Below are 15555 nucleotides of genomic sequence, written 5' to 3'. Positions count from 1 at the left end.
GAAAATCCTACCGCATATCTTAATTAAATCCGGGTTTATGTTATTTTTTTTTTTTGTCGTATTTGACACGTGTCATTTATTTATTGGACACAAAAAATTCGAGGTGTTACAGTTCTTCACCCTTTCAGTTGCCAGTGTTTCACTAGGTGTTCTCGTGTCATTCCCCTATTTCCTGGTGGGACCGAATGTTGGGTTTGAGCGTAACAATTGTATACCAGTTTCACAATGCAGCGGAAGTAGAGAGTAGTAGATAAAGTACATGTATTAAAAGCATCAAATAATATTAAAACTTAAAGTACATGCATTTGCTATCAGTCTCCATTTCAAAAATTACGATTTCGCTCTGAGTTCAAAATTACTTTTTTCCCCACAGTTCAAAATAAAATTATGCTTTTGTCCCCATGTCAAAATTATGATTTTGCCCTTAGTTCAAAACTATGAATTTGCCCCCAGTTCAAAATAAAATTATGGTATTGCCACCAGCTTAAAATTACGAATTTGCCCTCACTTTAGAATTATGAGTGTACCCTCATTTCTAAAATTGCGATTTTGCCTCCAGTTAAAAAATTTGTAGTCTTGCCATCGTTTTAGTTTTTCTTTGTTTTATTTATTTATTTATTTATTTATTTTTTGCAAAACTATAGTAGTTTTTATTTTACTTCGTTGACTCAATTTAAATTTTGTGTCAAGCAGGTATGTAGCACTCACTCATTGGTTCTGACAAATTACTATTTTGTCCCCAACTCAAAATTGCAGGTTTTCCATCATTTTAGTTTTTTTTTAACAAAACTATGGTAGTGTTTTGGTTTAATTGGTTGACTCAGTGTATTTTTTATTAAGATCGTGTTATAAGTAGTATGTACAAGTAACTAAAATACATACGTACATGTTATGAAACTAAGAAATGTTCGGCTTAGCGCCCCGCAACGCGGGCGAGGCATACCACTAGTCAATAACAATCACAAAAGCTCTCTCAAGATTTATCCTCATTCCTTAGTGAACGAACATGAACAAAGCCTTGTTCGTGCTCGTTCTTTTTTATTGCAACCCTAGCTCACATCATGGGTTAGTATACGAACCTTATAATAAGCCATAAACTTCCAGTATTAATTTTGGCTTTTTATCGGCCTTAGTTACTAACAGGAGGTGTAACTACACGAGAATGACAAAATTTTATTATCTTATTGGTATGGTATATAAAGAATCATATAGAAACACGTGTCTACCTCTTAACGGGGCTCTTAATGTTCAGACCTTTTACTGGTTCAGCACTTAATGGTTCAGACTGCTTGTTTTGCGAACACATGTCTGAATGGTTCAGACATTTGCCTCTGAATGGTTAAGCATTATACTAAGTCTGAATGGTTAAAACCGCTAATCTGAATTAGTCAAACATTTGTCTCTAAACGGTTAAGCATTATACAACCTCTTAATGGTTCAGACCTCTTACTGGTTCAATACTTAACCATTCGGAAGTTGCCAAGCAGTCCCTTAGACTATGTGTAATGGGGTCACACGACCTGGGTGAAACACCGCTCCAACTCAAAGTCCCCAACTCACTATGTGTTACCCATGATCCAGGCCGGATTTCAAACTTGTTTATCAACAACTCAATTATTTAACATTTTGATTGTTGTTTAATCAACAATTTTCAAACATGTTAACATCAATCCACAATGTCAAACTTGTTGATTTGTTTTTATTTTTATTTCTATTTTAATCATCCACAGTTCTATCTTTTTGTTTTTTGGAACTATCCACACCAACTCTTTAAATACAATATATATGTTACATGTTGCCGTGTGACCACAGCCACCCTCCACCACCATGACAAGCCACCGAAAAATCCTGATCGTTGCGTACTCCGGCAAAGGCCACATCAACCCGGCCCTCCGGTTCGCCAACTGCCTCCTTCAAACTGGCGTCCAAGTCACCTTTTGCACCAGTCTCTCCGTCATTCAACTTATCGACAACGAAACCATCCCTCCGGGCCTAACTTTTGCCCCGTTCTCCGATGGCCACGACCGCGGAAAACAACCAAATACACCCCTCCAACAATTTGTCTCCGATTTTGAAACAAATGGTGCCCGTTCTGCGGCAGAGGTTATTTCCTCTGCCGCGCACACAGGGCAACCGTTTGACTGTTTGGTCTACACCACTGTGATACCGTGGGCAGCACGTGTAGCGCATGCCCACGGTATCAAATCCGCACTTTTATGGTGCCAGTCAGCATCCATCCTGGATAGCTACTACTACTATTTCAATGAATATCAAAGTTTGATATCCTGCAACAACAACCACCCAACGTTTCTGATCGATCTGCCTGGGTTGCCAGAGCTATCAATCGCGGATTTCCCTTCGTTTTTGTTGGCTTCGTGCCCGAAGGAACACGAGTTTCTTGTTCAAGTTATGCATGATCATATCAAAGTACTAAAACTAGATACAAGTATTCCAAGAATACTTGTAAACACTGTTGATGAACTCGAATTCGACTCTATTCGAGCAGTTAAGGAGCTCGAGTTTCTTCCGATCGGGCCTTTGATTAGGTCTGACGGAAGAAACTCTTCAGAGTATTCTCCAGGAATGGATTTCTTCGAGAAAACAGAAGACGATTACATCCAATGGTTAAACACGCAACCGAAATCGTCAGTTGTGTATGTTTCATTCGGGACAATAGCGAGTTTCCGAATGGAACAGCTAGAGGAGATGGCGATCGGGTTAAGAGAGATTCGCAGGCCGTTTTTATGGGTGATAAGAGACAGTAATCAAGCGGAAAGAGTGCGAAAGATAGCGGGATTGGGGAAACATGGGATGATAGTGGGATGGTGTTCTCAAGTGGAGGTATTGAGCCACGAAGCAATTGGGTGTGTTGTGATGCATTGCGGGTGGAATTCGACGGTGGAGGTGTTGGTGGCAGGGGTTCGTACTGTGGCGTTTGCGCAGTGGTCGGATCAGCCGATGAATGCGAAGATGATTGAAGATGTGTGGAAAATCGGGGTGCGGGTGAGGACGAGGGAGGAGGATGGGATGTTGGAGGGGAAGGAGATTAAGAGGTGTGTGGAGATGGTGATGGAAGATGAACAGATGAAGATGAATGCTGAGAAATGGAGAGAGGTGACAAGAGAAGCTCTTGATAATGGTGGATCATCCACCATTAACCTTCAAACTTTCTTACATTATCTATGAAACTTGAAGGGTATGGAGGTAAATGACCATTGTTTCGGTTATGACTGCTTTTGTATGTGTGTTGTATAAAAAAAAAATTTTTTTTTGGTGGGTGATGTGGGGTGGTGGGGGGCGGGGGGGGGGGGGGGGGGGGGGGGTGTGAGGGTTTAGGTTTTTGGTGGTGGTGGATGTTTAAGGTTTTTTTTTTTTTTTTTTAGTGGGGTTTTTTTGTGTAGTGGGTTTTTTTAGGTTATTGGACACTTGTCACTTTATAAATCCTTCTTACACTTCTTACAATTAGGATCCTTTGTATTTGATCCTAATCCCAGAAACCAAAATACTTTTTTCTTAGTATTAAGCTCAAATTTAATTTTACTCGGTACTTATAAGTCGCTTGTTGGAAATTTTTTAATAAACTCAACATTGAGAGTCTTATAGTATCTATTACAAAAATAAGGGAACATGTTCTTTTAAAAGAACCATTTTGTTTCAGATTCTAATAGATTATGTAGACACAAATGTAAATAAAATATAAAGTTTTTTCTTAAAAGATAACATGTTTACACAGCGGTGATTAGATTTGGCTATTGATATCATTTGATTATATTGTCACGCATGTGCTATTGTTGTCCATTTATCCGTTTACTGGACAACTGAATCCATCATACTTCAACACGATTCAAGGGCTTTCAAGTTTCAAACAAAGAGAAACATAGAGATTTAGATTGCCTGTACATTAGGCAGCAGCTTTATGCATTACAGTCATATGCTTCAAAGATCATGCAAGAAACTTTGAAGGTTGATGGTGGATGATCCACCATTGTTGAGAGCTTCTCTTGTAACCTCCTTCCATTTCTCAGCATTCGTCTTCATCTGTTCATCCTCCATCACCATCTCCACACACCGCCCAATCTCCATCCCCTCCACCATTCCACCCCCCTCCCTCGTTCTCACCCGCACCCCGGTTTTCCACACATCTTCGACCATCTTCGCGTTCGTTCCCTGATCCGACCACTGCGGAAATGCCACAATACGAACCCCGGCCACCAACACCTCCACCGTCGAATTCCACCCACAATGCATCACAACACACCCAATTGCTTCGTGGCTCAATACCTCCACCTGAGAACACCATCCCACTATCATTCCCTGGTTCTGCAATCCCCCCATCTTACGCAATCTTTCCGCTTGCTCACTGTCTCTTATCACCCATAAAAAGGGCCTGCGAATCTCCATCAACCCGACTGCCATCTCCTCCAGTTGCTCCATCTGAAAAGTTGCTATGGTTCCGAATGAAACATACACGACAGACGATTTCGCTTGTGTGTTTAACCATTCGATATAATGGTCATCTGTTTTCTCGAAGAAATCCATTCCCAGAGAATGCTCTGCCGAGTCTTTTCCGTCGGACCGAATTAACGGCCCGATCGGAAGGAACTCGAGTTTCTCAATTGCCCGGATGGATTTGGTTTCAAGTTCATCAACAGCGTTTACAAGTATTCTTGGAATACTTGTAGTTAATTTCAGTACATCAATATGATCTTTCATAATCTGTAGAAGAAACTCGTGTTCCTTGGGGCATGAAGCCAGCAAAAAAGAAGGCAAATCCGCGATGGTTAGCGGTGGCAATCCGGGCAAATTGATCGGAAACGTTGGGTTGTTGTTGTTACTAGATATCAAACTTTGATATCCATTAAAATAGTAGTAGTAAATATCCAATACGGTTGCTGGCTGGCACCACAGGAGAGTGGATTTGACACCATGGGCATGCGCCACCCGCGCTACCCATGGTATCACAGTGGTGTAGACCAAACAGTCAAACGGTTGACCTGTGTCCGCAGCAGAGAGGATAACTTCAGCCGCGGCACGAGCACCGTTTGTTTCGAAATCAGAGATAAACTGTTGGAGAGGTGTATTTGGTTGTTTTCCGCGGTCGTGCCCGTCGGAGAAAGGAGCGAACGTTAGGCCCTGAGGGATGGTTTCGTTGTCGATGCGTTGAACAACGGAGAGACTGGTGCAGAAGGTGACATTGACACCCAATTTGAGGAGGCGGTTGGCGAACCGGAGGGCTGGATTTATGTGGCCTTTCCCTGAATAGGCGACGATCAGGATTTTCCTATGGCCTGTCATTCTGCTAGAGGTTTGCATGATCACATGACAACCTTGAGAGCTTTTGTGGATGAAAAGGAAAGAAAACTGTGGATGAAGTGGTCCAAGTTGTAGTTTGCATCTCAGCAGTATTGAAATTAAATGAATTGGCATTTAGTATTGGTACTCTAAAAGATTTAGAAAGAGTTATTCATCTTCGTTTTTTGTTCTATATTATCTTGATGATCTAAGATTTTGTATGGCTAGTATCATCGGTATGTATACTTGTATAATCTTGATCTCAGATTGTATGGCTAGCATTGTTTAAACCGTCATCATCATCCACTACTACAACGTGCACTATAACAATTATTGTCTTGTTCTAAAATTTGTAACACAATATAAAATAAAGTGTATATGATTATTCTGATAAGAGTAAATTTCAAAGTTCGTCCTTTATGTATGTCTAATATATCAAAGTATGTCCTTTATCTTTAATATCTTCAAGAAACATACTTAATGTTTGCAAATCCTTACATGTTACGTCCTTTAGTCCTAATCCAGTTACTTTTCATGGTTAAATTTGACTAAGTCAACCCCACATAAGGGTATTTTAGTCATTTTATCCTAAATATTATAATAAATAATCATAAAACCAATAAATAAAACAATTTTAGAATTATAGAATTATATATGTCTGTATGTATGTATTTAGAGTTATATGTGTGTATATATACAGATAATCTTCTCCCCCTCTCTCTTTCTAATTATCCTACCCCCACAACCACAACCCACCTGCCACCGCCACCGCCACCGCCACCGCCACCACCACCACCACCACCACCACCGATCTGCCACCACCACCACTTCACCTGCAAGTTTACTCTGCTCCAAACCACCAAACCGACCCACCTGCCACCACCACGACCCACCTGCCGCCGCCGCTTCTCTCTCTCTCTAACTATTCTACCACCACCACAACCCACTTGCCACCACCACTACCTCATTGCAGATCGCCGTCGCTACACCACCCACCTGCCGTCGTTCTCTCTCTCTAACTGTTCTACCAGATCGGAACCCTAATTTTTCATTTTTTTGCAGGTTATTGAAACATATAGGTGTTTTTTACATTTAGGGTTTTATTTTCAGATCGGAACCCTAACTGTTCTACCGTCGTTCTCTCTCTCTGCTTCAGACAAAAACCCACCACCCTCCATCTCGATTAATGTTCAAGAATAAAGAAACGAGTGTAGATACGGTGGAGGAGGTGCTGGTGGTAGGTACGGTGGAGGAGATGATACGGGTTTGATTTGATTTGATTTTGGATTTGGGGGTGGTGATGATACGGTGGAGGAGGTGCTGGTTGTCAAACGCATCAAAGTGCCTGTTCATCTGGTAATTTGTTTACGGTTGAGGTGTTTGTTGATTTTGTAAGCGTAATTGTAGTGGATCTGAGGTTAAACTGTGTTTGTTTTAGTGAATTGAGTGTTTGATTAGAGACATTGTTGATTTGTGTATGCGTTTTGGTTGCTGATGTGCAGTTATGTTAGGTGGAGTGGTGGTGGACGTGGAGTTGAGGTGGCGGCGGTGGAGGTGGTGGTGGAGGTGTGGTGGTAGTAGATGGTGGTGGAGTTAAGGTGGAGGTAGAGTTAGGTCAATTAGAGATAAAAAGGAGAAGGTTATACAGAATTCTTCAGAGAGATAAAGAGGGATTTATATTTATGTGTTTTTAAATTGTTTTGTTTATTATTTATTTTAATGTTCAAGGCAAAATGACTAAAATACCCTTATGTGGGGTTGACTTAGTCAAATTTAACCATGAAAAGTAACTGGATTAGGACTAAAGGACGTAACATGTAAGGATTTGCAAACATTAAGTATGTTTCTTGAAGATATTAAAGATAAAGGACATACTTTGATATATTAGACATACATAAAGGACGAACTTTGAAATTTACTCTTCTGATAATAACTGTACCTGCAATGGGTACTTGTTTTTACATGTTATTTACGTATTAAACACTCCAACGATTACAATTCACCAAATATTTTCAAAAAATGACAAAGAGTTAAAAAAAAGGTCTTGAATATGTAGTGGGTTAACCTATATATACATATTTCCCCTTTTTTTCAGAAATTACTCAATTACCCTTTTTCTTCTTACAATCTCTTCCTCTCCCCACACCAAACCCTACTTCAGACTTCGTTGGTCTTCTTCCCCTTCCCCTGATAATCGTTAAAGTGCACATGACACCAAAGGAGACAACGCCAAACCCTAGACGAGCAGAAGAAGACGCCACCAACATCGTTCTTTTTGGCAGCCGTATTTCGCAAAGTTTTTTTTTTTGGACTCAGTTGAAGAAACCTTCTCAATTTTGACTGTTTTAACAGTTGGATTTCTTCAACGGCTTCCAGATTGTAAATCGATAATGATTTTGGTTTGTAACATGTCTATATGCTGAATTTACATGCAGGTGTGCTTTGGGATGCGGATTGTAACTTTAAGTAGGTTGCTTTGAGAAATCAACTAGTTACATAAATCATAGCTAGGTTCTGTCGACTGTCACCAAAGGAATTAGCTTGTATTTGAGGGAATTTTTTTATTTATATATTTCTTTTGTTTATTTTGGATTAGCTCAGTTGATTCGAGGCTTCATAGTTGTATCAATATGTTATATTCAAAGGCAATTTGAAACCTAAAGTTTACTGTAATTGGAAGTAATTTCTTTTGATCCATATTTCATAGTATTGTTCTACATCTGGATGTATTCTATATTTTATATAACTCTTCAAATTTCATCTCCTTTAAATTCTGTAACTGTTAAAAAACTACAAATTCAAACTCTACTCTACTCGTTCTCAAATCTCTCTTCCTCCCTAGAGTCTCTCTCTGCCCTTTTTGCCACTCGCCACCACCGATCACCACCGCTAACCTCACTCTCTAGAAATTAACATCCCATAATCCTCTCTCTAAAGTACACTAGCGTCTTTCAACAACTCTGGTCTCATTGTCACAACACAACACAATTATGAGTATGTATTGTTTGAGAAGAGTAGCAAGTAGAAGAATTGGGGAAATACTATATGAATTGGGGAAATATGTGATTGAATGATGATATTAGAAAGGGAAATATGTAAATATTTATTTAATAACTCATTAAGGGTAAAATAGTCATTCAATAAGAGTAATTTTAATGAAAAGGGGAAATATGTAATATATATGGGTTAGGGAGGGGAAATATGTATTATATATAGGTTAAAGAGGGGAAATATGTAATTGAATTTTATAATTGGGTAAATATGTAATAAGCATCTTAGGAAGGGGAAATGTGTAAAAATCCCTATAAATAACTTATATGTACAGCCTCTTCATGCACAAAATGACAAGAGTTAAAGAAAAGGTCTTGAATATGTAGTGGGTTAACCTATATATACATATGATTTCATATATATAAATAACTTATATGTACAGCCTATTCATGCACAAAATAAGCCCATATACAAGAAGCGCTGCCACATGATTTTGACATGCACTTCATATACGCTTGTCTCCTCGCGGCGTCTTATGTGCAATTTTTAAAACCAAAATTCAAATGCTCTATCTAATGATGCATGTCTGATCAACTGATGGTGAGTTTTTCTTAGAGGGTAAATCAGTCATTTCACATCCAAATTATATAGAGCCATTTTAAAAGACTATAACTAGGCAGAAGAAAATAAAATTGATTATCTATTTAGTATAATAAGGAATCCGGGAGAAAATACAATAAACATTCAATGAAGTTCATTCATATGGAGATATTAGAAACTTTACTTGAATTGGAGTTTCCATACTTCACGAACATTAGAGGATCCACCCCCTACCTCAGCAATGAGGCTAGCCACCATAACACCTGAGGATAAAAAGGGGCGCAATTTACAGAAAATGCCATTAGAATATCGCGTTAAAGCTGTTAATTTTTAAGATTCGAAGTTTGACACATATTATTCATGACCAAAAGTTGTTTCTACAAAATAAAAAGACAGGGTATCAATCTTCAAGTTGAGATTTTGTCTCATTGACCTCAAAAACTGACATGACCAGGATCAAATTACAAAGAAATTGCACCGTAAATATACAAAATAGAATAATAAAAGATAATGACTTATATACAAAAGAAAAGTCAACTCCCCGGATAACGGTTTACTTTTGATCGGTAAAACAACTGTCCCAAAGATGCTCAATTATATACTCGGTAAACTCTCTCAAGTCTAATATAACTAACTCATATCTCACAACCTTGGTTACAAAAAAAAGCGTGAAGCACGCGCATCACGTGCGCGATGTGTTGCTCTATGTACAACCAAATCGGCTTTATTTACAACCATGTCTCTCATCTTTTTTACATGTCAACCTTTTAATCAAGCAAATCTTTCATATTTTCTTCATTATTTGGTTGTTTTGACATATAATTCTCATACAAACCTAATTTTGACCAAAAGTACATGAGGCACACCTTTTTAAACCAAGCTCACAACCTTAAGCCCTAATTATAAATTTTTTCTTGATGATAACCCTTATACTAAAGAAACAATGACTCACAATCTTCATCTAGAAGGATAATTATCTAATAAATAAATAAAAATATATGATACTCAATCCAGGAATTTATAAATAAGCAGATCCATTCTTCTAATTTAACAAAGAGAGAAACAGCTCACCATCTTTCTCGACCAATGATATGAAACGTCTCGATCCCCCTCCAACCCCAAAATAGTACTTTTTTGCTGCCATGTAAACGACTCCATGAGGACGGCTCATACACTACAAGCAAACAGCTAACCATAATGTCAGTTTGTTCAAAAAATAAATATAATCAACTATGAAATAGAGGTGGCACTTTTGACCATTTAGTTATAAATGGGTCTATTCAGATTATGTTTTATCTCTAACGAGTCAACAGTGCAATCAAGAAGTTCAGCTAAAAATGACATGTGATTGTTAAACGCATAAAACATACTAAATCGTTCTTAAAGAGCTAGTTTATTAATGTAAATGACATACTTTTTTTGTGATTGTATTTAACACAGAACTTATTATAAAAATAAAGGGTTTAAAATTAAGACAAAAAGTTTGTCAAGTCAACCTGACCCGACCTGTTTGGACTTGTACAAAAAGTTAACCTGCGTTGACCCGTTACCCAACACGCTCATATGCCCACCTTTATAACTCTATATGAAACCATAAGGCACCTTTTTTATAAGCTCATAAAGGGCAGGGAGAGTAGAAATTGAGTAAACTGTCTCAGCCATGAGAATGATATCATAACCAAGAGACGGGTTTGAGTCTCGGTTATCGGTTTGTAAATTGGGCAAAATTCGATGTACTTCACTCCAATCACCAGCAAAGAAACGAACTTCTGAATCAGCACCCGGTGATTGAGATTTTACAGGAAGATTAGCAACAACATTGGGGATTGTGAGACACTGTAAAACCTCGGAATTGAAATCTTGAAAATGTACGGCAGACGCGCCCTGATATACAAAATAAATCAATTCATCTTCCAGTTTAATGAATTGTTTTGTAAAGAACAAATGACCAAGAAAAAATAACGAATATAAGTGCTTACTTGTAGACAAGAATATATTCCAGGAAGCCCGTGGCCACAACCAAGCTGAAGATTATTTGAATGTGGTTAGGAAGCATTAAAATGACTCGAAAACAAATGTAGTGATACCAACAATGTAATGATTTAGGATCCCACCTCTAGTACTTTCATACCAGCCAACGATAAGTTGTTGGATTCGACTTCTGACCGAAGAGTCTTAACCAGATCTAGGGAACCTTCCCATAGCTTCAGCCCACCTAGCCCACACAACGACAGACCCATAAGCACAATAACACACATTGCTAGCTAACGTGCTTGATCAAAGCTTGTTTTAAAAAAAAAAAAAAAAAACACTCCAAGGCGGTTTGATCAGGAAGCTTATAATTAAAAAAGCAGCATTCACAAACCTTCATATTTTCCAGGTACCAAATCCGAATTCGATAAAGCAAAAACATCATGAGTACTAACTCTCCCCTACAATTAAAACACACACACACATACACATTTCAAATAAATCACTCTACAACTAAAGTTACCATCACAATTCACAAACTTAAACTTAATAATCAAAAATCTATAAAAAAAATGAACATTTAATAACCTTAAGAAGAGTAAGTCCATCCAGATTAACAGACTCCAACGTAGGTTTTACAGAAGATGAAACCTGTTGTAAATGAAATTCGACATAAATTAGGGTTGGAAATTGGATATTTGAATATATGAAATCGAATGAATACCTGAGATGGAAGAACTTCGATGCAAGGAGGTGGAAGTGGGGATGGAATTTGGGGGGAATCATCGAGAGATGAAAACCCTAATTGTGGTTTGGTATCGTCGTCGTTTGAAGGAAACAAGCGGAAGGAATCAAGTCCTGATTGATTTGACCACATTGCTGCTACTGGAACTTCAAGGTATGCAATTGACAGTTACAGATTTAGTGTTTAGTAGTAGAACACTTGAGGGATTCAAACCTAGTTTGACATGAGGGGGTTGTTTTGGAAGAAGCAAAAGATTAAGGGTAGAGATTGAAAATATTATATATATACATTAAACCCATTAAGTCTAACTGCTTTCTAAATCGATATCCACCGTCAGATCATGCTAAGATGAAATCTCAGCCGTTTAAACTCCCAAAAATAACCGCTATGATGGCGGTTCAGGGCGGTTCTCGGTGGTTTTTTTTGCTAGCATTTTTTTCTGCCCACATTCCCACGTCCATCCACAAAACTAGGGCAGATGATTATCAACTGAACAATTTTCTCTTCCAAAAATAACTGTAAATTGGGTAGTTTACGGCAGTTGCTAAAATTGTTCCTAATTTCCAGGCTTTTAGCTAAAAAATAGCATCCACTCTCTCCTAATTTGCGGTGGTTTACGGTGGTTTCCTGATCGTGGAGACTTTCTCCGTCTTTCTCTGCTACTGCAACCGTATACTATCTCCTTTATATTCCACAAAAATTTCAGTATTTCTATTTCTATTGAAACGCATCTTCTCCACCATTACTCCCTCCTTCGTGACGGCATGACAGTGATTCCAGAGAGAACATAAATGATGACACAGACATTGATCGTCCAACTAATAGTCGTTCTGAATAGTACAAACGACCTAATCCTTCTTCTTCGCGGCCACCTTCAAAGTGATAACAAGCGTCGTGGTACAAGCCCTAGCCCTCCTCTACCTCCGTATCTTGACCGTCATGGTGGACACTCTTCATCTCCTCAAAAATCATCTCCATTTACTTCGTTTAAGCGGTTCTGCACAGACAATCGCGGCTACGATGGTCGTGGCAGGCCTTGCTAAGGTTTCGGATCTGGTGATAAAAGGTTTGATAACGATTTTAACCATTTTGTTCTAGTATTACATTATCTATTGGTAGAAATTAGTAAAATTGTAATTGCTATATCCAGTTGCCTCGAAATGTGACCAATCTTGCTTGGAAAACTGATATTTTCTTCTTTATATATTTGATTATTTTCATAACAATGATCGTTTATGTGGTTGTTCAGTTCTATTCAACTCAAATTATCTGAATTCTGTAATATGCCTTACAAAATTCGTACTCAATGGAGCTTAATATTGAAGAGGGTTACCGCGGTGAAAACGGAGATTTATCAACATGAGGTAGATTCTTCTCTAATTTTATCGTTTATTACTTTAATCAGTCAACTTGAATAGTTGATTAGATAATTAGTTGGTTGTTTAACAAATTCAATACTGTATTGCTATAATTTAATGATTTCATTTGCAGAAACATGGATGTATTTATAATGGAAAGAATTGATGGAGAACAAAGATTATAGAAGAACTGAAATGAAGATGACGATTTTGAATTCAAAGCTTGAAGTATGTCTTTTGCTCAGTTTCTCTATCTTTATCAATCCTCGACCATCCATTTCAATTTGATTGTATATCAAGATAATAAATGACTTTTGAATTTTATGTGTACCAAATGTGTTTGATGAAATGCCTTGAGATTTATTATGACCAATAGTTTTAAGTTACATTAGTTGCTCATTTTTTTTTTTCTGTTTTGTCTTAAAAGCTCCTGACCAGCAATTTTTGAATTTCAGTTGGAGAAAATGTCACGCTTTCAAACGTCTCATTCAGGGGCGGTTTAGCATGGGAGTCATTCAGGTGCACTGTATCTTTCCTATTTGCCTTTGATGCAAGTTTTAGGCAGTGAGTTGTTTAATTTTAATGATACGTTCTCTTATGACATGAATTTGGGTTGTTTTAGTATCTATTGTTGAGAAATGTGAATTTTAGTTTAATCTCTGGTGAGTGAAGAGAAAGTATCATGTATGTGAGATGAGTTTGATTATTTGAATGATGATCTGGCGTATTGCTTTATATTGTTTTTGAGTTAATGTGGTGTCTTTATTATTACAGATTCATAAGAGTAAAAAGGAAAAGGAGGTCTATGCTGAAATGATATACAAGAGTAGATATTTCAAGGTTCTTATCAGTGATCATGTAATTATTCGTTATTATTGTTAGAAAAATTTTTTGATTGTTATAATTAAGATATTTGCATTACTGAATAACATAGATTTTTGTCTTTTAAGTGTTGATATATTAGTAGGCATGGAAGCTAGGCACAAGGAAGAAAATGATCACTAACTGATCAAAAAATTGGATGAACAGTTCATAGAAAAGAAGTAGAACCTGATCAGGTATTATAACTCTAAATTAGATGTTGATTTTTTTCAATTATATTTATTAACTAAAATTTAATCAATTAATTGTAGGAAAAAGTTGATGCTTGTGATATGTGTGCTCGCCCATCAAATAGACCAGAAACACATGAAGAACTTGCATAAGACGACAAAGAGCGATTAGAACATTTGGAGGTATTTAATTTGACATCTAGATTAAAAATATGCCCAACATCACTGTTCAGATAAAAGCAAATGTTGTTAGACCATTTGCTAAATTATCAAGATTTGTGTCATTTTCAGGCAAAGACGTTAATGGCATTTCTGCAACTAACTTGGGTAGATTCATCTTGGTTAGAAAGAATGGTACGTTGTTTTCTTTCTTGCCTTACAACCGGGAATGTGATGGTGTATCTTAAATCTATTTTACCCATATTTATTTTTTATTTTTGATAGGTATGAGAATTGAAAAATTAAAAAAGATAGTGATTAACAAGTTTATTGACAGGTATGTGATATCATCCACTGGGCAGCCATGGGAACTATCTTCATTAGTTTCTCTTGACACAACTGAAAGAATGTCACCATCTTATAGGTATGTTATCAACAATTTATAAAAAAATGTTAAAAATAAAAATAGACATGACTAAACACACGTATTTGATTGTTGCAGGACATATGAAAGAGAAACTCATTGATGCGGTTCATATTGGTGACATGAAAATCCTCAAGATCTTGCTTAATCTCAGGAATGACCCGCTGCGACTTGTGTAAGGTTAGAAATAATCATTCCTCTAGATTGTTATTCTCTTTAATGATCATGCATACCATATCTAAAGCATTTGCAGTTCCACAACTTTTTAGTATGTTCAGTTATGATACAAATATGTGTTTGTTTACATGTTATGAACATGTGAAGTGTTTTGCTTAACGAGGTATTTCAGTGTAGTACATTGAAATACCAGACAAGAGACGGGTCAAATGGTTGGTAATTGCAAAAGTTATCAAAACTCTTTGTTGGGTTAATCGGTTTGTTCGCGGGTCACAGGTTAGCAGGTTAGCAGTGAGTTTTAACAGGTCAGTAGACCTAGTCTTGGTCTCGGTTTGACCTGGTTCTGGGGGGATATGGACCAAGTTTTTACATTTGATGTTTATGTGTTTATTACAAATAGGATAGCAGTGGTTTTTCTATGGTACACTTTAACTCTGGCTATATTTGTTTCAAGCAATAAAGGAGTAATAAATTCATTTTCATTCTTCTGCCTATTTACAAACAAATAGTGATGTGTATTTTGGGACCTGAACCAACATTTTTGAATACAAGATATGGAGAGTTTTGTCAAGTTATGCATCATGATACATACTGTATGCATTTGATTTGTGCCTACTGTTAAATTATGCATCATGGAATTTGTTCTTAAACTCTGTTAATGTTTGTTCTTTAATTCCATTAGTGCTTATATTTTGACTTATAAATTGTGGAATGGTAGTTTCTTGGGTTTTTTTTTTCTGTTTTGAATTATAATATGCATTTAGTTAATTGCACGTTTGATCACAT

At 37.2% G+C, this 15555-nt stretch overlaps 3 protein-coding genes and 1 long non-coding RNA gene across 8 annotated transcripts; 2 read left to right on the top strand and 2 right to left on the bottom strand.

Moving 5' to 3' along the window:
• Positions 1-1763: 1763 nt before the first annotated feature.
• Positions 1764-3230, top strand: LOC110913995 (UDP-glycosyltransferase 75C1-like). The gene has a single exon (XM_022158805.2). The coding sequence runs from the start codon at positions 1828-1830 to the stop codon at positions 3184-3186; it is 1359 nt and encodes a 452-aa protein (XP_022014497.1). The 5' UTR covers positions 1764-1827; the 3' UTR covers positions 3187-3230.
• A 456-nt stretch (positions 3231-3686) lies between these two features.
• Positions 3687-5507, bottom strand: LOC110912127 (UDP-glycosyltransferase 75C1-like). Its single transcript, XM_022156798.2, has one exon. It carries the CDS (start codon positions 5425-5427, stop codon positions 3937-3939), a length of 1491 nt encoding a protein of 496 aa, XP_022012490.1. The 5' UTR covers positions 5428-5507; the 3' UTR covers positions 3687-3936.
• A 3449-nt stretch (positions 5508-8956) lies between these two features.
• LOC110912125 (histidine protein methyltransferase 1 homolog) lies at positions 8957-11845 on the bottom strand. Of its 2 annotated transcripts, XM_022156797.2 has the most exons (8): positions 11579-11843; positions 11443-11505; positions 11249-11315; positions 10998-11098; positions 10863-10907; positions 10486-10767; positions 9955-10057; positions 8957-9146 (listed from the first exon to the last, which is right to left on the bottom strand). In XM_022156797.2, the coding sequence occupies exons 1-8, from the start codon at positions 11729-11731 to the stop codon at positions 9064-9066; spliced, it is 897 nt and encodes a 298-aa protein (XP_022012489.1). In that variant the 5' UTR covers positions 11732-11843; the 3' UTR covers positions 8957-9063. The 2 variants fall into 2 exon arrangements, with proteins under 2 accessions (XP_022012489.1, XP_035840601.1); XM_035984708.1 differs by lacking the exon at positions 11249-11315 and having other exon boundaries at positions 10998-11087; positions 11579-11845.
• Positions 11846-11994: 149 nt separating this feature from the next.
• On the top strand, positions 11995-15254 carry LOC110912126. 4 transcript variants are annotated; one of them, XR_004882331.1, is made up of 10 exons: positions 11995-12665; positions 12849-12963; positions 13091-13185; positions 13413-13476; positions 13732-13815; positions 13892-14015; positions 14091-14192; positions 14301-14363; positions 14506-14592; positions 14671-15254. It is a non-coding gene; the product is annotated as an uncharacterized LOC110912126 (long non-coding RNA). The 4 variants fall into 4 exon arrangements; XR_002577709.2 differs by having other exon boundaries at positions 12000-12665; positions 13732-13797; positions 13908-14015; XR_002577706.2 differs by having other exon boundaries at positions 12000-12665; positions 13908-14015.
• Positions 15255-15555: the final 301 nt, after the last annotated feature.

Source organism: Helianthus annuus, chromosome 15, assembly GCF_002127325.2.
Source record: "Helianthus annuus cultivar XRQ/B chromosome 15, HanXRQr2.0-SUNRISE, whole genome shotgun sequence".
NCBI classification, from domain to species: domain Eukaryota; kingdom Viridiplantae; phylum Streptophyta; class Magnoliopsida; order Asterales; family Asteraceae; genus Helianthus; species Helianthus annuus.
This window is presented reverse-complemented; position numbering and strand designations above follow the sequence as displayed.

What these genes read in the sequence shown, in the direction of transcription:
- LOC110913995 (XM_022158805.2), top strand. Translation starts at nt 1,828, where the DNA reads ATGACAAGCCACCGAAAAATCCTGATCGTTGCGTACTCCGGCAAAGGC.
- LOC110912127 (XM_022156798.2), bottom strand. Translation starts at nt 5,427, where the DNA reads ATGCCAATTCATTTAATTTCAATACTGCTGAGATGCAAACTACAACTT.
- LOC110912125 (XM_022156797.2), bottom strand. Translation starts at nt 11,731, where the DNA reads ATGTGGTCAAATCAATCAGGACTTGATTCCTTCCGCTTGTTTCCTTCA. An exon ending in TCGAAGTTCTTCCATCTCAG is followed by an intron (nt 11,506 to 11,578) that starts GTATTCATTCGA and finishes CATTTACAACAG; the next exon opens with GTTTCATCTTCTGTAAAACC. An exon ending in ATCATTGGTCGAGAAAGATG is followed by an intron (nt 9,147 to 9,954) that starts GTGAGCTGTTTC and finishes TTTTATCCTCAG; the next exon opens with GTGTTATGGTGGCTAGCCTC.